This window comes from Spodoptera frugiperda, chromosome 26, assembly GCF_023101765.2.
Source record: "Spodoptera frugiperda isolate SF20-4 chromosome 26, AGI-APGP_CSIRO_Sfru_2.0, whole genome shotgun sequence".
Classification (NCBI taxonomy): Eukaryota; Metazoa; Arthropoda; class Insecta; order Lepidoptera; family Noctuidae; genus Spodoptera; species Spodoptera frugiperda.
The window spans coordinates 2,420,069-2,437,655 of NC_064237.1; the positions used below are offsets into that span (position 1 = coordinate 2,420,069).

Genomic DNA, 17,587 nt, shown 5'->3' on the forward strand with positions numbered 1-17,587 from the left:
TAGTCAAAATGTCTACACCATTACTGTTTGCTGACGACCTGAAGTTGGTATACGAAGTGAAGCATGCTTCGGATCATGACATGCTACAGCAGGATATAGATAGGGTTGTAAGCTGGAGCATAGATAACAAATTGTTGTTTAACGTAGCTAAGTGTTCGGTGCTATCGTTCAGTCGCGCGCGCTTCCCGCTTCACCACGTTTATACTGTTGAAGGAGTGCCGTTGCAGCGTGTTACGGAGGTAAAGGACTTGGGTGTCACATTTACCGCTAATTTAAATTTCCGACAGCATATTATCGAAGTTTGCAAAAAGGCGTATCGTAATTTAGGGTTTGTTTTGCGACAAGCGAATCATTTCACAAATATTAGAGCTTTAAGAGTATTGTATGAGGCTCTTGTCAAGAGCCACTTAGAATGCAATGCAGTCGTTTGGTCTCCGCATGAAAGCAAGTATAAATTGATGTTGGAGCGTACGCAAAACAAATTCCTCCGGTTTTTATATTTAAAGCAGTATGGCGTTTATCCAGGATACCCATTTTTATATCCTACTTTATTTGTTCTGGGTATGGTAGGTTATTTCAAACTGGAAGTAAGACGGGAATTAGCACTATCTGCCTACCTGTTAAAAATTATTCGCGGTCATATACATAACCCTGCAATTCTAGAAGAGATAAAATTGTGTGTTCCTGAGGAATACGTAGGTAGGAGGCGGAGGCCACCTCAATTCTCGGTGCCGCGCGCGCGCACCAACCTGCTGCAGCTCGCGCCGCTCACGCGGGCGCTGCGCACGCTCAACACGGTCGCTGAACGAGTTGATGTATTTTCCTGCTCACTGACTGAATTCACAAGGGCTACTTTATGTGTGTTATGTGATTATGATTAGTTTTAAGGCATTATTATATTTTGATTAGTCTTTTTTAGAATGTTAGTAATAATCTGTCTACGCTATTGCATTAGGATAAGTTCCTGTAATAATAGTCGTAAGTTGAAATAATAAATAAATAAATAAATAAATAAATCTTCGGAATTTGATTTTGGTTGCAGTCAGGAGCGGAAGCTCATGTTTACCAACACATTCCTCGTTGGAATCGATGATATGATATTAGATTTAAATCCATATCCGATAAACGACCAATATCTCATTTCAATACGAAAATTCACTACTATCTAGAGTGAACAGGCTCTTAAGAAACCAGTGCGCCTCACCATCAACGATTACATCACTACTTACCATCAGGTGGGATTGTAGTCAAGCATTCGTTTATATCGAATACAAAAAATATTTAAAATTCTACTTACATACAAATTCATCAGGTTGTTCTAACTTGATCTTCTTCCTGTCTGGCTCGACAGGTGGCGTGGGCGGCGCGGACGGACCATCCTCGCTGCAGTCGCGAGACTTCTGTTTGCTGAATGCGAGCCGCGCCTTACGTTTCGCCAGGTTCATCTCCCGAGAACTTAATGGTTTTGAGGACGTTACTATTTCTTGTACTGGTCTCTGTAGAGGGAATTAATAAGATTATAATTCGTTGCGATTAAATTAAGTAGTGAATATGGTATTGATAGAATTTTATTTGTAGAGTGGTAGGCATCTCCCCAACTCGATAATATTAATATCACAACATCCGAGTTAACTTTAATCTAGTTCTTACAACACTAACAAGCCAGCCAGCGGGTAAAATTAACAGAAAGCAAACTAAAAGCACTTAATTACTTAACTGCAGCTTCTTAAGCTGCTCATGAATAATGAAACCAGTCGAGTTCCTCGTCAACAGTTACGTGAGTAAGCCGATAACATAATTACTAACTGAATCTTAAGGTTTAAGATAGATACTTATTATTATTATATGAACTCACCCTACAGATTTCAGTCTTATTTGTATTTGCAGCGGGTTTAGTAGGACACAGGTCCTCGTTAGTGTACATGGAGCTGATGTCGACACCGAGGTTGGCGGCCACGTCGAGGCCCAGGCGGGCGTTCAACTGTTGCCGCTGTTTCGCCAGACGCTCCTTCGAATCTAAGGAAAGAAGATGTACATATATTATCGGCAGATCAACCTACCCCTTTCTGTAAAATTCCGTTATTCGATTTTTTACTTTATTGCTTTAACATAAAGTTGAAAATCCAATAAAACAATTGACAGATTGGAAAACGTTTACTATACTAGAATATGATTCAGTTTAAATGAAAGACTGTTAACTATTCCGACTTTTCATATTAGCGAACCGGTAATGTGTTATTGAAATTACCAATGTCGAAATTCTCAGTATTAGCGAAGCACCTTCCCGGTATTGTTATGATTGTATAACCGATATTTCGCAGTATATGTATGATAGCCTGTTATCACTGTACCAAAACATTTATTTGCCAAAGGTAGGTGTCCTTTAGGAAGTACATACGTTTGGTTTGTTGCAATTAGACTGCACGGTGATGCAGTGGTAGGAGTGGCTGAACAACTCTGTATATCATCCACAAAGTATTTACCTATTTTAGGTGGGTTTTGTATTTTTAAACTCATCACACACCAAAGGGAAAATCCCAGGCAACGTTTAAAAATATAACACGAAATTGTGCATAATATGTTAAAGCTCTAAGATTCGATACTACAGAAAAACAGAGCACACTGGTAAAACCAGACCTGCTAGCTGATTCATAAATGTTATTATTGCAATATTTACCGTCCTGATCAATTTTATCAAACCTATATAGTATATACCCAATGACTATCATAATATATCGTTTCGATGATACACAAATGATTCACCGGCTTTCTCTTTGTACCGTGCGACGCACTAGACGAGTACGCAGTATGATCATAATATTCATTCATCAATAATATATTTTCTAAAACGTCACTATCTATGAGGGTTAAGAGAGGTCATATAGCTCATGTATTCTACCTAGGTGTTTACTTAGGAATTGAGGACTACCTACTATTTGAAAGCTTTGAAGAACTTGCCAATGTCAACTGTTTCATACTTAATTCTACTATTCATATTAGTGGAAATATAGTAGGTCTTATTGAAGAAAAGTATTAGCGATAATATTTTTTTGGTGCCACATTCAATGTACCATATTAAGTTCTCTGTATCACCCCCCAGAGAGCATCATCATCATCATCAGCCGAGATACGTCCACTGCTGAACAAAGGCCTGATGAGAGAGATGCTAAATGGCATTAATGTGTCGTAATGTTTAGAACGTGGATCCTTCGCGAGACACAATGTAACGTTTTCTATTGTTGTCTTTATACGGAACGAGAGGTTAAGGTTGTCTATAAACTATTTTAAAAGCATGAAGTTAATAAATTAGATCAGTAGTGAACCAGTTACCTGCAGCATTGAGCGTCTCCTCGTCCATATCATACTCGTGTCCCTCGGAGCCCATGAGGTGCGCCCCATGCTGCAGCACGCGCTCGATGTCGAACGTCTCGCACCGCAGCCGGCCATTGTCCTCCGGCTCGGTCTTCTCCTTCTCTTCTGTTGAGGAAATTATACGTTAGTTCTACAACTTTTTACAGAAGAATTAAAAATGTTAAATAATATGTAGTTAGGTACAAAGTCACAGGTTCCATCTTTAAATGTGGTGACTAGTTTAAAAACCAACTGCGCTACATAGAGTGTCCACGAGCTGCGCTATACCAATAGGCTACGACACATATGTACACATTTATCCTATATAGAAGGTCTTAAGTACAACTAATATTGATTGGCCATAAATTTGTTAACTTGCTAGTTTCCTGACCGTACATTGAATTGAAAATCATCATCAGCCAAAAGATGTTTACTGTTGAACAAAGGCTTCCTTACATTTAAAATATTGCCTCATGCTAAGGTAGGTGAGAAGGTCTGTACCCTTACCCATAGTTAGCTGTACGTTTAAAAAATCGAAACGAGAGCGCGTTCGGCTTTGATGGAAAAACCAGATTTTGATGTATATATTATGTAAATGTTACATATATTCTACTGACACAATAAGAATAGATATATCAAAGTTCAGAACGAAACGGAAAAGATAAACAACGAATACGTCAAGAAGTGAACGTCTTATATCTCAAGATTTGACGTCATAACAAAGGTAAAATGTGCAGTAAACGTTCAATAAACAATAATGAACAGAAAGATGGTATCATTATAATAGTCCACACGTGACGTGGTTATAATTACCCAAGAACTTTGTACATTATCACGATGCCTAATCCACACTTATAAACAGATTAAGCACTGCTATTGTTTTGATGTACCTATTCATATATCATACAAGCCCTTAAGGTTTGTGTATATTGTGTACTCAGTATGTAAAGTAGATATTAACGGCGCAAACTATCAGTACCACACACAGGTTTTGTATTGAAAATAACGCTTATATGGCTATAATATGTTGTATGTGTTAATTTATTTTCATATTCCCATTGTGAAAGTAATTAATTCAAACAACAATCAACCCTAAAAATCTTAACAAGGTAAGGTACGAAAAAGTTAAAATGATGATGAGTCTTTGTTTTTTGCAGTAAGGCTAAAAATAAATTAAGTAAGTACTACGAATTACAATTAACTAGTATGAAAATTCTATTCATACCACAATTTACAAGGAAAACCTTGTTGAACTTCAGACTTCACCAAATATTTACTTCTTTTTGTACGTGAATATATCCACTTTCACATTTATATGAGTGGAATGTCTAACATAATTAATATCCGGAGCTGCGGACAACCTAGCGGGTTTCTTCCGGCTACGGGGGGTAGTGAACGGGGTGGTTTTTAGTCAGTAAAGTCTGAATTCTCCTCGCCCCGGGAGAAGTCATTGGATGATTTTCCACCCTAAAAAAAAAAAAAAAAAACGTAATTAAATAGAAGTTTTTTAGGGATGGAAATTCATCCAATGACTTCTCCCGCCTTGAGCGAGAAGGACTGTCAGACTCGTACTAACTACAAACCACCCCGTTCTTACTACTGTTTTTCGAACCAGAGCCTCGATAACCCGCTTGGCAGTCCGCAGCTCCGGGTCTGGTACCTTAATAAAAACACTTGGCACCACGCCTTAAAAGTTGTATAAGGGAAAGGCATACTGAATGTCGACTACTAGAACTGGAATCACGTATCTAGACTGTAGACATTAGTCGTTATTAACAAGTAAAGCAAGAGTAAGCTTATCAAGTCGTGCTGACTGGTTGACACACTGCAGTAGTTTGAGACAAGATATTGAAAGCTATCTGTTGTTTATAAGTTATAATAAATACATAATAATTAAAGCGTCGATGGAAAAGTTAAACCACCTATATCCCTAGTACGAGTTGATGTTACGATTAATGAGATCAAAACGAGACCGCATTCGGCGTTCTGATTAATTGGTTCATTGGAGCCGGTCAATCACAAGCCAATAATAGGTAACGTACTAAGCCTCATGATAGTAAGCTATCAGCGTTACCCAAGGCAATCATAGAGGAATAACAAGTGCATTATATTGCAAAAAGTATATCTTATTCAATAAACCTGTCTAAAAGGAATTTCAAGGTAACAAGCTCATCGATGTCAAAGAGAGTAAATGCACAAAATTGTTGTTAAAAACTTCACAGTCGAAAGGCTCGTCAGCGTGGTGACCTATTGCACAGTTAAGTAACATTTACAGTTATGGTATTTTTGCTCCAACTACTTCACGACATACTTAACCACTTAGCTGTCGCTGGTGGTATTTCAATTATTTTAAACGCTACGGAGAATATCCTCATTAAGCTGGAGGTGAAAATAATTGGTGAATGGGTCTGGTCTCGTCCTTAAAGTGTAGTTTTCTCTGAAGATATAAGAGTTATGAGTATATTAGTTTTCATAGCTTATTCGATAGTCTAATCCCAACAAGCCTACTTAAACTAGACTAAAATCGCTGCAGGCTTCTTATGACTTTAGGATAGGTACATTTTTTTTTTTATGGAATAGGGGGTAAAGGAGCAGACGGGTCACCTAATGGTAAGTTATCAGCGCCACCTATGAATAACTGCAACACTAAATGAGCACAAGTACGTTGCCATCCTTTAAAATTATGCCAGAATATTCCGCAGTGGAAGTAATTGACCCAGAATAACCTACATAAAAACATGGCTGGTAACTTTAAATTATAATTCGTTATCAACAGCGAGGAAGTCTGTCTGTAGCAGATATCGTGAGTTGACCTTTTCCTGTTTTCAAAATGAAGGCGAATTATTTTAAGAAATAATTTATATTTTATCTTTATATATATAATTCTTCTGTACGTGTGTATGTCACTGAACTCCTCTTAAACGACTAGACGGATTTTGATGAAACTTTTTGTGTGTGTTCAAGAGGATCTGAGAATGGTTTAGATTCACAATGCGTTTTCATAATAAGTTATTAGTATTACACATTTATATTAACCAAGTTGTTTACATTTGCTTATTGAATAAAATTTTCAAATTAACGTGTAGACAGGACAACTTTTTTATTATGATCTAAAATGTTCATTTAAGTATATTAACCATCGTCACACTAAACCATCGTCACACTAAACATCTCAAGGTTTGCTATTTAATAGATGCAAAATAATTACAATGATATTATATCAAAATTGCAAAATAGACCTTAAAGAAAATATTACACGTTTGTAACTGTCATTTCATCGGAAGACTTGCAGTGGGCATATTCACGCCTCGATATGTATTACTACTCGTATTACGTCAATACATATCTGCAAGATTTAACTAAACAGATAAAAGACAAATAAACATTTCATCACAACAACAAACGGATCTGCCGTTTGTTATCATGATAGTGCATAAGCATTTTATGAAAATTGTAATTTAATAGAGCAAACATGGTATAACCGGACATCGAGTCTGTCTTACTAAATTGTAGGTATAGTCATAAATTATACTGGACAGAGATTCTTTCACAAGGCAGGTTTTAGTATATAAAGTAAAATTTGCTGTGAAGTGATTACCAAAGTAGGGCCGTGGCCGGGCCAAGACGTTTTAAATATAATGTAACGCGCATAATTTCGCGATACCCGGACTGTCCCGGACGAGAGCAGGAATGAATATAAAACAATAACATCTATGTAGTTGTGACTCAATAATCTTATGTATAAGTAAACAATACTGTAAGGGAACAAAAGGATGTCGTAATAGGCACTTTGAATACATTGATTTGAATGAGTGGCAAGAATCAAGGGCGGACATTGACCATGCAACATTATTTAAATAAGAAACAAACTAAACTGGCATATTTCAAAGCTAAACACTAACTTGAAACTCTCATTAACAAAATGTTGGTAAAAACGAAGATGCTTAAATAATATAACCTAATAGTCTGTAAGCCAAAGAGCAGCAAAGGGCATGGGGGTTAATAATGTCAAGTTACTTACAAAGAATGATAATAAAGCAAAGAGCAATTACTTAATTTTGACCTCACTCGAACCATGACTACTTTCAGCCCTTTGCCCTTTTGGCCTGAAGATTAAGACGGAGGCTGAGTCATCTTACTTTATCTTAAACTCCATAGAACAGTTACGCTGCTCATTATTAAATATCTGTGTCAAACTAAGAAGCTCGAATACTAAGTGAATAATATACAGTAATTGATGACGGCCGCCTATGAATAGCACATTGTATCAAGTTTCAAGTATCTCTCATTTGTCATTCAAGAGACTTGATGGCTTAAACCTTACTAATACACATATGCCTATCTCATAATGTCCACAAAAAGCGAAATTCGACATAGATATTTGTGAATCTTTTGAAGTCGAAGAATAATTACTTTGGGAACACGTCGAGAGATCAGAATGTCAGTCAAATCAGTAACCGAATATCACGTTGACACACCAGGAATTCAGACAAGGTGATCTAGTTATTTATTTAGATTCTTGAGTGCTCATAAAAAGCGCAACGGGAGATAAGGCATAAGATTAACGAGTAGGATTAAGAATAGAACTAAAACAGGACAATGTAGACCAATGTAGCAGTAAGGTCGACTTGACCTCGAGCTAATTGAAAAGTGACAAGACACAATAGTATGCGAATTTCCTCAAATTAAATTTAGACTTGTTACTCATGACAATTATTATTATAATCCATCATTGTGCTTCAAATTGAGATTAATGGGGCATTGTCTTGCTTCTCTTACAGAAACTATAAGCATTGTAGTTGTTATAATTTTAGTATAGAATGTTAATTGCTCGTCAGACTAATAATGGTTTACTGAAGTACTATTTTTAACCGCAAGATGCAAATAAGCCTGCGTTACAAATACGAGTTATATATTGTTTTCACTTTGACTTTGATATTTTAGTTCTCCCTGGATGGCGCCACTGGCGAATATAGTCGTCTGAGTTCATTAGCTGCTACCAATTGAATAGTGCAATAATAACAAAAAATGTGTATTATAATTAAGTTAGTGCAAGTCGTGTAACAATTCTAAGTCCGTTAGTCGCAATTTCCTTTAATTTGTTAAGCAACTAAATAAGTTGGCAAGATAACGTGTTTTAATTAATTTGTAAAGAAAAAAACCTATGTCCCGGCTATAATTACGTAATATACACGAATCACCTTGTCGCATTAGACTAATTATTAGCTGGAAACGACTTATTTTTTCAGCATTGCCTCATATTATTAACTTGTTTTGCGTCAGTAGTTTGACCTCTACATTTTCTTTCTAATAGTTTTGTAAACCTAAATCTTACATTTACCTGTTGCTCTTAGGAATATCTATTATTAATTTCACGTTAACTGAATAAGCTGAATGCACCTCTGATTACTGCCTTCAGTGAATAACAAACTGAGGTAATATGATTATGTTGAGTATGTAATAGTAATGTACGAACCAATCATGCTTAGATTGTAGACATAATAATGTTGAGGCCATACAAAGCTGTCTAGTGTACAGGCCATTACTAACGCCTCCATCACATTATCCTATTGTCTGGCTGATATTAATGTTAGAAGAATGTCAGATTACAGAAGACGTTTGAATATCATGGCGACATGAACAGAAAAACTTAATTAACTTAATGCGAACATCGCCATTGTTCCCGCGAGACAGTATGACCGAAGCCTAATTACGAATACCATGTCTGGAGGTCGCAGCCAATGTTGTCTAAACACAAGACGTACTATCATGTTTAATTACTGACCTTTCTTGCCCGTGAACGGTGTTGGGTGCCATTCTGGTACGTTCGCGAGGATCGACTCCACTGCCTGTGAAATAAAGAACTTGTTTAATATATAGGATCATGTACAGAGTAATTTGTTTGATGTATTTGTTTAGTCTAGTGGTTTTCAATTGGGAAATGTTAGATGCACACTTATTTTGTAACAACTTGCCTACGCCTCCTGGGACTCCTACGTAGATTACAATCCTCTTATCGTAATAATATACCTGTCACAACATCACAACTGTCGCGGTTGGATTCTGAACTCTTAGATCAATTAAATAAAGAAGTTTTTGGTAGAAACAATCCAATATCCAAAATAATTAAATGTTGATTAAACAATGCAAGGGCGAAGTCAGGCAAGAACCACATACTGACTTATGATCCGGAACAATCTTTATATCTCTTCATGTACCATAATGTATATAATGTACCCAAGCACATCTTTTAACCATCTAAAACCTTTTCTGTATTACAATAGTATCTGCAGCAAAATCTGTCGCCAGTTGTCTGAATATAAATCATGCTGCTTTAAATAAGAATTCGCATCTTTACCTATTTAGGTGTATATCATTGTGAATACAGGTATTTATTATACCTATTAGATTTGGCTTCCTTTTTAAAACCTACGCTGTTTTCAAATATTAAAGAATAGTAAGAATCTTACTACTAAATTGTGAGTTTATGTGTATGTCAATCAATCACGGCGAAATGTCTGAAGGAATCAGAATGAAATTTGGAACAGGGGTAGATCATAGTCTGTAATAACACATAGGACATTTTTAATCCCACGGGACTTCGTGCGAAGCCGCTGTCAGAAATTAATAGGAAGTTTAATATATCAAATGAATGGTCTGATGCAATTTAATGATCATGTCTTTGATACCAAGCCCCTATTAAATGTAAAGTTTAGTTTCTGGTATCTTTTACCAATTAAGTAATCAAAATTGTAACATGTTGTTTTAATTAAGTCGATGATAACGAGCGCACAGCATTTCCGCGTGAAATTTCTATTCTATGGCTGAAATGATATTAATGAAACAAGGACATTTTTATTAAAAATTACCTACCATGTAATTAGAATTAGTTTATATGTTCCCTAATTTTTCCACCCTTGTTACGTTCAAGGCATTAAGTTACGAGGGTGTCGTAGTTTGATTTAACATACTTAATGTTAACGTGTACAAAACCTCATATACTCGTACATTGTTAATAAACACACACAACAGCTAAACGAATGTTTATCCTACAATGTCGTGAAGGATAAAACTGACGTGTTTTGTCATTATTTAAAAATTGTTTAGCAATTATCTAGTACCCAATTTGTTCCGTAAAATAAGACATACCATCAATCATAAGAGCTCGTTTCGTTCAATTCTTTGTTCTATACATCAGAGCTATAAAACAGATACAATGATATGAAATCGATCGTTCTCACATTGAATACGAGCTATAAAGGCTACACAATAAATAACAAACTGAACACACACGTTATAGAAGGCCTGACTTTTTTATAGCTCACTCTTGCAAGCTGGGTAAGTTTCCATTAACAATCAATTTATAGCAGTAGATGAATAAATAATTAGGTAAACATGCGAAACGTATTATTGTGGAATATGTTACTTGTCTGACAGCATTCTCTTGGATAAAAACATTATAACAGGCAGAGGGATTATTATGAGTTTGTATTGCGTTTAACGAGATCGAAACGAGAGCACGTTCGGCGCAGTGATTGGTTAGTTCATTCGCGTTGGCCAATCAGAGCGCTGATCGCAAACTCGTACTAGAGTACAAAATATATAGTGTCATCCTTTACAATTAATGAGTAGCTTTTGGAGATCAACAGCTACCTAATATTGCCATGAATGTGAAAGTGGATACCGATATCAGAACTGCTAGAATACAGATTAATGTGTTTTCTTTTTAATACCATCGCTATCCTGTATAGCGTACACTTCTGTACTTCTGCTAAATAAGGACGTAGGACATCCAGGACGGTTTTTAGTGTTAAGAATATTTATAGAAATAAAACTAGATAAGAATCTAACTGATTTTACAATAACGATTTACAATGAACTAGTGGTCGCCTAGTGGCCGAAATTCGACCAGATATGATTTAATTTACAATACCACTTAACGTACGTTGAAGGATAATTTTTATTTAACTCAAACTCTTTTATAAAACTCTTTTCATATAAGACGTGAGAATATCATCGCAATGTCTATCGATTGTGACATTTTGTCAAATACGATCAGATACTATGCATGTGTGTGTAATGTTTTATTTATTGATTTAATGTACTTTATAAGCATTATTTTTGAAAAATATTAGCGTTCTCCACTTCTCCTACACATAAACTATAAGTGTACCAAATTTTATGCTCCTACGTCCGCGCAATTATCGTAAAAAAAGGTCAAAAGTTTTTGCATCACGTATTAATATATAGATACAATGTCTAAAAAATTAATTATCTTGTTATAGACTTTTACCTATTGCGATTTCGAATCGTAATGCATGACTTCTTGATCTTTAGCGATGATAATATTGTTCGCAAAATTGCAATAATTTAACACAACAACAACATTTAGATTTGCAATTTACAAGGTCGGTGTTGCAGGAAATCCATCAAAGTGATTTGACGCAACCTAAATGTAATTGCAGACTTGTTAATTGTGGATAAGCTAATTTGTTATGCGTTGATATTTGTTTCTTGAACGTCAAGGCTTTTTCCCCGAAGGTGTAGGCAGAGGTGCACATTATGGCACGTAATGCCACTGTACAATGTACACCCACTTTTCACAATTTATGTAAACCCTAGGTTCTAGGTTGCACAGTTCAAAGTTTCTTGAACTTCACAATAAATTGTACATTTTCTTAAAACTTGGACACAGAATTAGCAAACAATTAAACAATAGATTGATCGCCTTAATACGCATAAAAACAACTTAGTACATATTATTTAAATGGATATTATACAAATAATAGGAATCGCAGAATATTCATAAATTAAAAGCCTCGCTTTCTCTATGGAGGAATAACAAATTCTTGTTGCTTTTCTCTTTGTTTCAAAAGGAGGCATTTTACGTTACGTTGTTATGCAATAATATCCTAATCGTTAAAATCTAGAAACATCTTAAAGCTCTTAATAAAGGCTGCCAGAAGCGAAATAAATAGAATAAAATGCGTCATCGTATTTATACAAGGAAAAGTACCGAATATTTCTGATGAATACTGATGATATAAGTAACACTAACAAAAATAATATCTAAAACCCTGATCATAATTAAATGTATTCATAACAATGTTTCTAGGAAATATTTATCCCACAAAAACATTTCATGTTAAATGTTGCCAAGACGAGACCATATAGCTCGCACTGTCAAAAAGTAATCAGATCCCGTGTAGAGCCAAGTTTCTAACCCTACATGCCCAGACCTAAATCGATAAGCCCTAATTTCACACTCAAGTTACGGGGAAATTCTACAGCCATAGCTCGTACTGCGTAGTACGTAGCGCGTAGCAGAGTTTTTACGCTATAATCTCGTAGGCGTGCAAACCTTGGACGTAACTGGCGAGTCGGCCGCACGGACATTTTGCTATTCGTCATATGGGCTTAAGCTTAAAAATCTATTCAATCTTCTAAACTCTTTCCGTGCGGCCAACTCGCCAGTTACGTCCAAGGTTTGCACGCCTACGAGATTATAGCGTAAAAACTCTGCTACGCGCTACGAACTACGCAGTACGAGCTATGGCTGTAGAATTTCCCCGTAACTTGAGTGTGAAATTAGGGCTTATCGATTTAGGTCTGGGCATGTAGGGTTAGAAACTTGGCTCTACACGGGATCTGATTACTTTTTGACAGTGCGAGCTATATGGTCTCGTCTTGGCAACATTTAACATGAAATGTTTTTGTGGGATTTCATTTCTTTTTGTAGGTTGCTTATGATAGAAAGATAGAAATATTCCGAAAATTTTTCATTCAACGAGACAACCGTCAACGACGTCTGCCCTCGCGCGTCTGCCCGCGTTCGGGTGCCGCGCTCGCTGACGGGCCGATTATTTTTAGCTACTGCGCGGGGACGAGGGGGCAGGCGGCGGGCGTTGGCGCATACTATACTTACGATGCTTATGTTCAAAAGTATAGGTTGATTAATAAACACTTACCGAAGTGAAGTGTAGTAATATTATTCATATCTAAGTACTTATGGGTAGGATAATGTTTTGATTTGATGAAAAGTTTGTGTTCTATGTACTTGTGTATAATTTTCAGATCTCAAGCAGGAAATAGGGAATTAAGTTTCCCTATTTCAGATTTTTACCCCTCCGCGGCCGCATTCAGACCTCTAGCGTCAAAAGTTGCGGAAGTCTCGAACAAACTTTCACCCCCTAGTTTAAGGGGTTGGGGGTAAAAGTTCCAAGTTTTAGGATTTTTTTGTTGTTTGGGTACTAATACTAGCTTACATACCAAATTTCAGTTTTCTAGGACTTCAGGAAGTACCTTAAGAATTTTGTTGATCATCAGTGAGTGAGTGACGAAATCGGGGTATTTTAGATATCAATAAAATCTAAAGTATAAGAGCTATGCAATTGAAACTTTAGAAGTTTATTAAGTCTACCACTGACATTATATCCTGAAAATTTTGTTTATCTGGTATAACCCAAACTCAAGTTATGAAGGTTCAAAAATACGACGAAGCGCTTCGAGAAAAGGTAGGTAGTGCCCTTGCGCTTGCGCTTCGCTTGGCTCGTCTTGGCGGGGGCACTACCGTGCCCCCAGATATGTCAAGAGTCAAGAACTGCATATCCTTTATTTTGTTTTTTTTTTCTATAATATAAAAATAAGTCGGGTTTTCCTTCCTGACGCTATAACTTCAGAACGCACGAACCGAATTCCACGGTTGCATTTGTTGGAAAAGTCTCGGGCTCTGGGAGGTTTATAACAAAGAAAATTCAGGAACTATTTAAGAGAAATGCAAGAAAACAGGGAATATCATTGGTGGCGAAACGGAGTTCGCCAGGTTTGCTAGTCTATTATATAAAAATAAGTCGTGTTTTCCTTCCTGACGCTATAACTCCGGAACGCACGAACCGATTTACACGGTTTTGCATTCGTTGGAAAGGTCTCGGGCTCCGTGAGGTTTATAGCAAAGAAAAATCAGGAAAAAAAATTGTGGCGAAACGGAGTTCGCCGAGTTTGCTAGTTCGTTATAAAATAAGGTAAGGTTATATGCGTATGGGAAAGAATGGATATTGCATACGATATAAAAACAGTTTTATTTACTAATAATTTAATAAGAGTTTTGTATAATCTAGCAACATCTTCTATGTAAAGAACTACATGGCTACATGGTGTGATATGTCCATTGTTGTTTCAACTTGGTATTAATGTTAGAGTTGACAACACCATCTAGCCATGTAGTTGCAGCAAGTGTCTATAGTAATCACTGCCATAAAAGACCGACTACATGAACAAAAGTAAAAACGTCATTCTTAAATGCATAAACAACAATGCAAACATGTCAACGCAACTTCCCAAAAAATGTTACAAAGACGTTTGTCCATGATGAAGAGTCCCTCTGTGATTCGAAACTAGTAGAGCTTTTCTCCATTAATTTAAGTGAGTAAACCATGATTTTTAGTTAATGTTACAAAGACTTAGGAAACTGGGCACAAGTGTCACTAACTTTGTTGATTTTGAGTGCAAGTGAATTTCAACACGAATCATAATATTTGAACAGACTGAACGCAACTTTTATCTATGTTTACAAAGTAAACGGAACAGTTCAAGGCACCGCTGATAATGCATGCATGAGTAGACCAGATTGGCGATGTTTGAACTGTCACACAATGACTTAAGAGAAGAGAGTCGACGCATGTGCCACGTACGCCGCGCCGCAAGCTTAGGCTCTTAATAAAACCGAAGAGCCACCTAATAGGTACCATGCATTTAGTGGAGGTAAATCTAAAGCGTAGATTGCTGTGAAATCCAGAGCTGCGGACAACGTTGCAGGTTACCGGCTCAAAGTAGGAAAAGGAACGGGGTAGTTTTTAGTCAGTAATAGTCTGTCACTCCCTCCCGCTTCACCCAAGACGGGAGAAGGCATTGGATGATTTTCTTCCCTCAAAAAAAAAGACGTGAAATAACTAAAAAACTTGTGCCCGAAATAAAGACATAATGAGTGAAAAATGCGTTTTAAGATAAGACATATCCGTATATCGACGCTGGAAAGGCAAAATGTATTAACCGCCATTATATGAATTGTTCAGTAGAGCGATTTGAAGTTTCAAATTTTGCAAAAAAAATCATAACTAATTAATTACTGGAGCTTTTTCATTGAAACTCAAAATAGTTATTACGAATAACGTTTACTATGAAATGTAATAATAGAAAATAATCTAGGTGTCTTCGTGTCCAAGATTTTGGAGTTAATACAACGCAGGCCCATAATCTTGGTTAGGTAAAATTGACTTAAGTCAGTTAACCATACTCACCGTGTCCAGGTAAAACATGTTTTAACGAACAAAAAGCTGCATAAAATGAGCTAGAAAAATGTGTTATATTCTATAGGAAATTGACTTATATGTAGGTTTTATAATAATTGCCAATCTGTAAAATGTTTTATTGCGTTATTTTTTAGAAAAATGGAAAGGTAAAGAGTTTTAAAACCAATCTAGTTGTAAACTTAAGCAGATATAAATGACTTATCAATAGTTTGTTACTATCATGTACGCTTTATGAGCCAAAGTAGAAAAATGAATGGATTTAAAACAAAAAAATATACGAAAAAGTCTAAAATCACCGGTGTATTAACCGCCATCAAAATGTTCAAATTAAGGCGTGACATAGACCATTCGAAAGAGAAAAATCAGGCGATTCCAACGGTATATATAACTCATTTTCGACCAAAGTGGCGCTTAATACATTTTGCCTTTCCAGCGTCGATATGTTTAAGGTCTGTATTTTTTCGATGCGACCAGGGACTTAACCTACTAGTACATGTCACAACCTTGCCACAATCTGATGAAACGGTTCGATACACTGAATCTGATAACTTATTTTTAAAAGATAACGCGTGGAAATACCGGCCGTAATGCAGTTCATCCTAATTATAAAACTGTACTTAAAATGCAGCACCTAATCGAATCGTTAAGAGATTTACGTGAACATGTTCTTTGATAACAATTTAAAACGCGCATAGTAACTGTTCGTACATTTTAGAAAATCGCTACGTGACCTCGTTCTTCACTGTTTTTGTTTGTGGAGTTATCAATTCATTCAGGAAGCTGTTTTATTCAAACCAAAATATGGTATCAGGTCAAGGACATTTGGTATAAAGGATTGAAATCGAAATACGTAAACTCTTTTGTATTTTTGATGTCACACACTCGCGCGAAGCTGTGGTGTACACTTTGGTGACTAAAAAGAAATCTTAGAGCGAAACTAGGTATATGAAAGCATAATTTTCTCAATATATTATTAAAAGCATAACTTATTGCAATACGTTCACTTCGACGAGTGTATGCGGTGAGGAGCAAAAGTGAAGCAAATTGAAGATCGATTACGATAATGCCTCGGAGAATTGCAAACATTCACAGAGACTGGGAAAAATGTCACCTTTATGCGAGTTTTTATAGAACACTTTAAATGTGTCCAAGAGAAATATTGCAGAGCACACAGAACATTGATATGTCTATCGTCTGTGAATCGACGCATGACCACATAAATATGACTAGCAAATGAATTTCTCAATCGTTCCAAGCAATGTAATGAAGCCAATTAAGGTATAACAATACAGTTGCTCGTCAACAAAACATGACAATAACATCTGTAAGCTATTCGTCTATGCAGAGACCCACCATGAATACAAATCGACCGTAAAATACGGATTGTGCTACTTAACCACCTATATGCACTCCAAAATTGTACCTTGGAAGATCTAAGATTAGACAGTGTTGCTCCATGTTGTGTTGTTCGTCTTGATAGTTTATACAACGGACCTATTACCTAAAATTATCGGAAAACTGGAAAATATTGTAGCCACTCATAAATTCATCTTGAACACCTGTGTGTTAAGAATGAATCATGCGTGAGGAAACTCGGATGTTTCGAAATCACATCGTTGGTTATCAAATTACGTGCGTTATCAAGTTAGAAGAGGCATTTGGTCGGCTGTGCATTGCGTTAATCCTAATACGGATTTCCCTGGATAGAACTGCACATAAATATCTAAATAAACTAAGGATTTTCCCAGTAGATATACAAAGATTTCCACGTGAACGCACAGATAAGTAAGTGAGTTTTAAGTCACAATAAATCTACCACGCACCTATAGTCTTGTCAACACGATGTACAAGTACAGCAACGCGTATTATACACGCATGAAATAATTTTGTCGGATCATTAAGTTAAACCTGTTTGATACGAGTAGCTT

The 17,587-nt window shown here is 36.3% G+C and overlaps 1 protein-coding gene across 1 annotated transcript in view; it reads right to left on the reverse strand.

The window, feature by feature from the left end:
- The window catches only part of LOC118263995 (TATA-binding protein-associated factor 172), a 62,609-nt gene that overhangs the window by 24,322 nt on the left and 20,700 nt on the right, over positions 1-17,587 (reverse strand). The window contains exons 4-7 of the mRNA XM_050704821.1: positions 9,137-9,200; positions 3,331-3,477; positions 1,856-2,016; positions 1,298-1,496 (exon numbers count right to left, since the gene is read on the reverse strand). Of these exons, the coding sequence (XP_050560778.1) occupies positions 1,298-1,496; positions 1,856-2,016; positions 3,331-3,477; positions 9,137-9,200 (571 nt within the window). The remainder of the gene's footprint in view (positions 1-1,297; positions 1,497-1,855; positions 2,017-3,330; positions 3,478-9,136; positions 9,201-17,587) is intronic.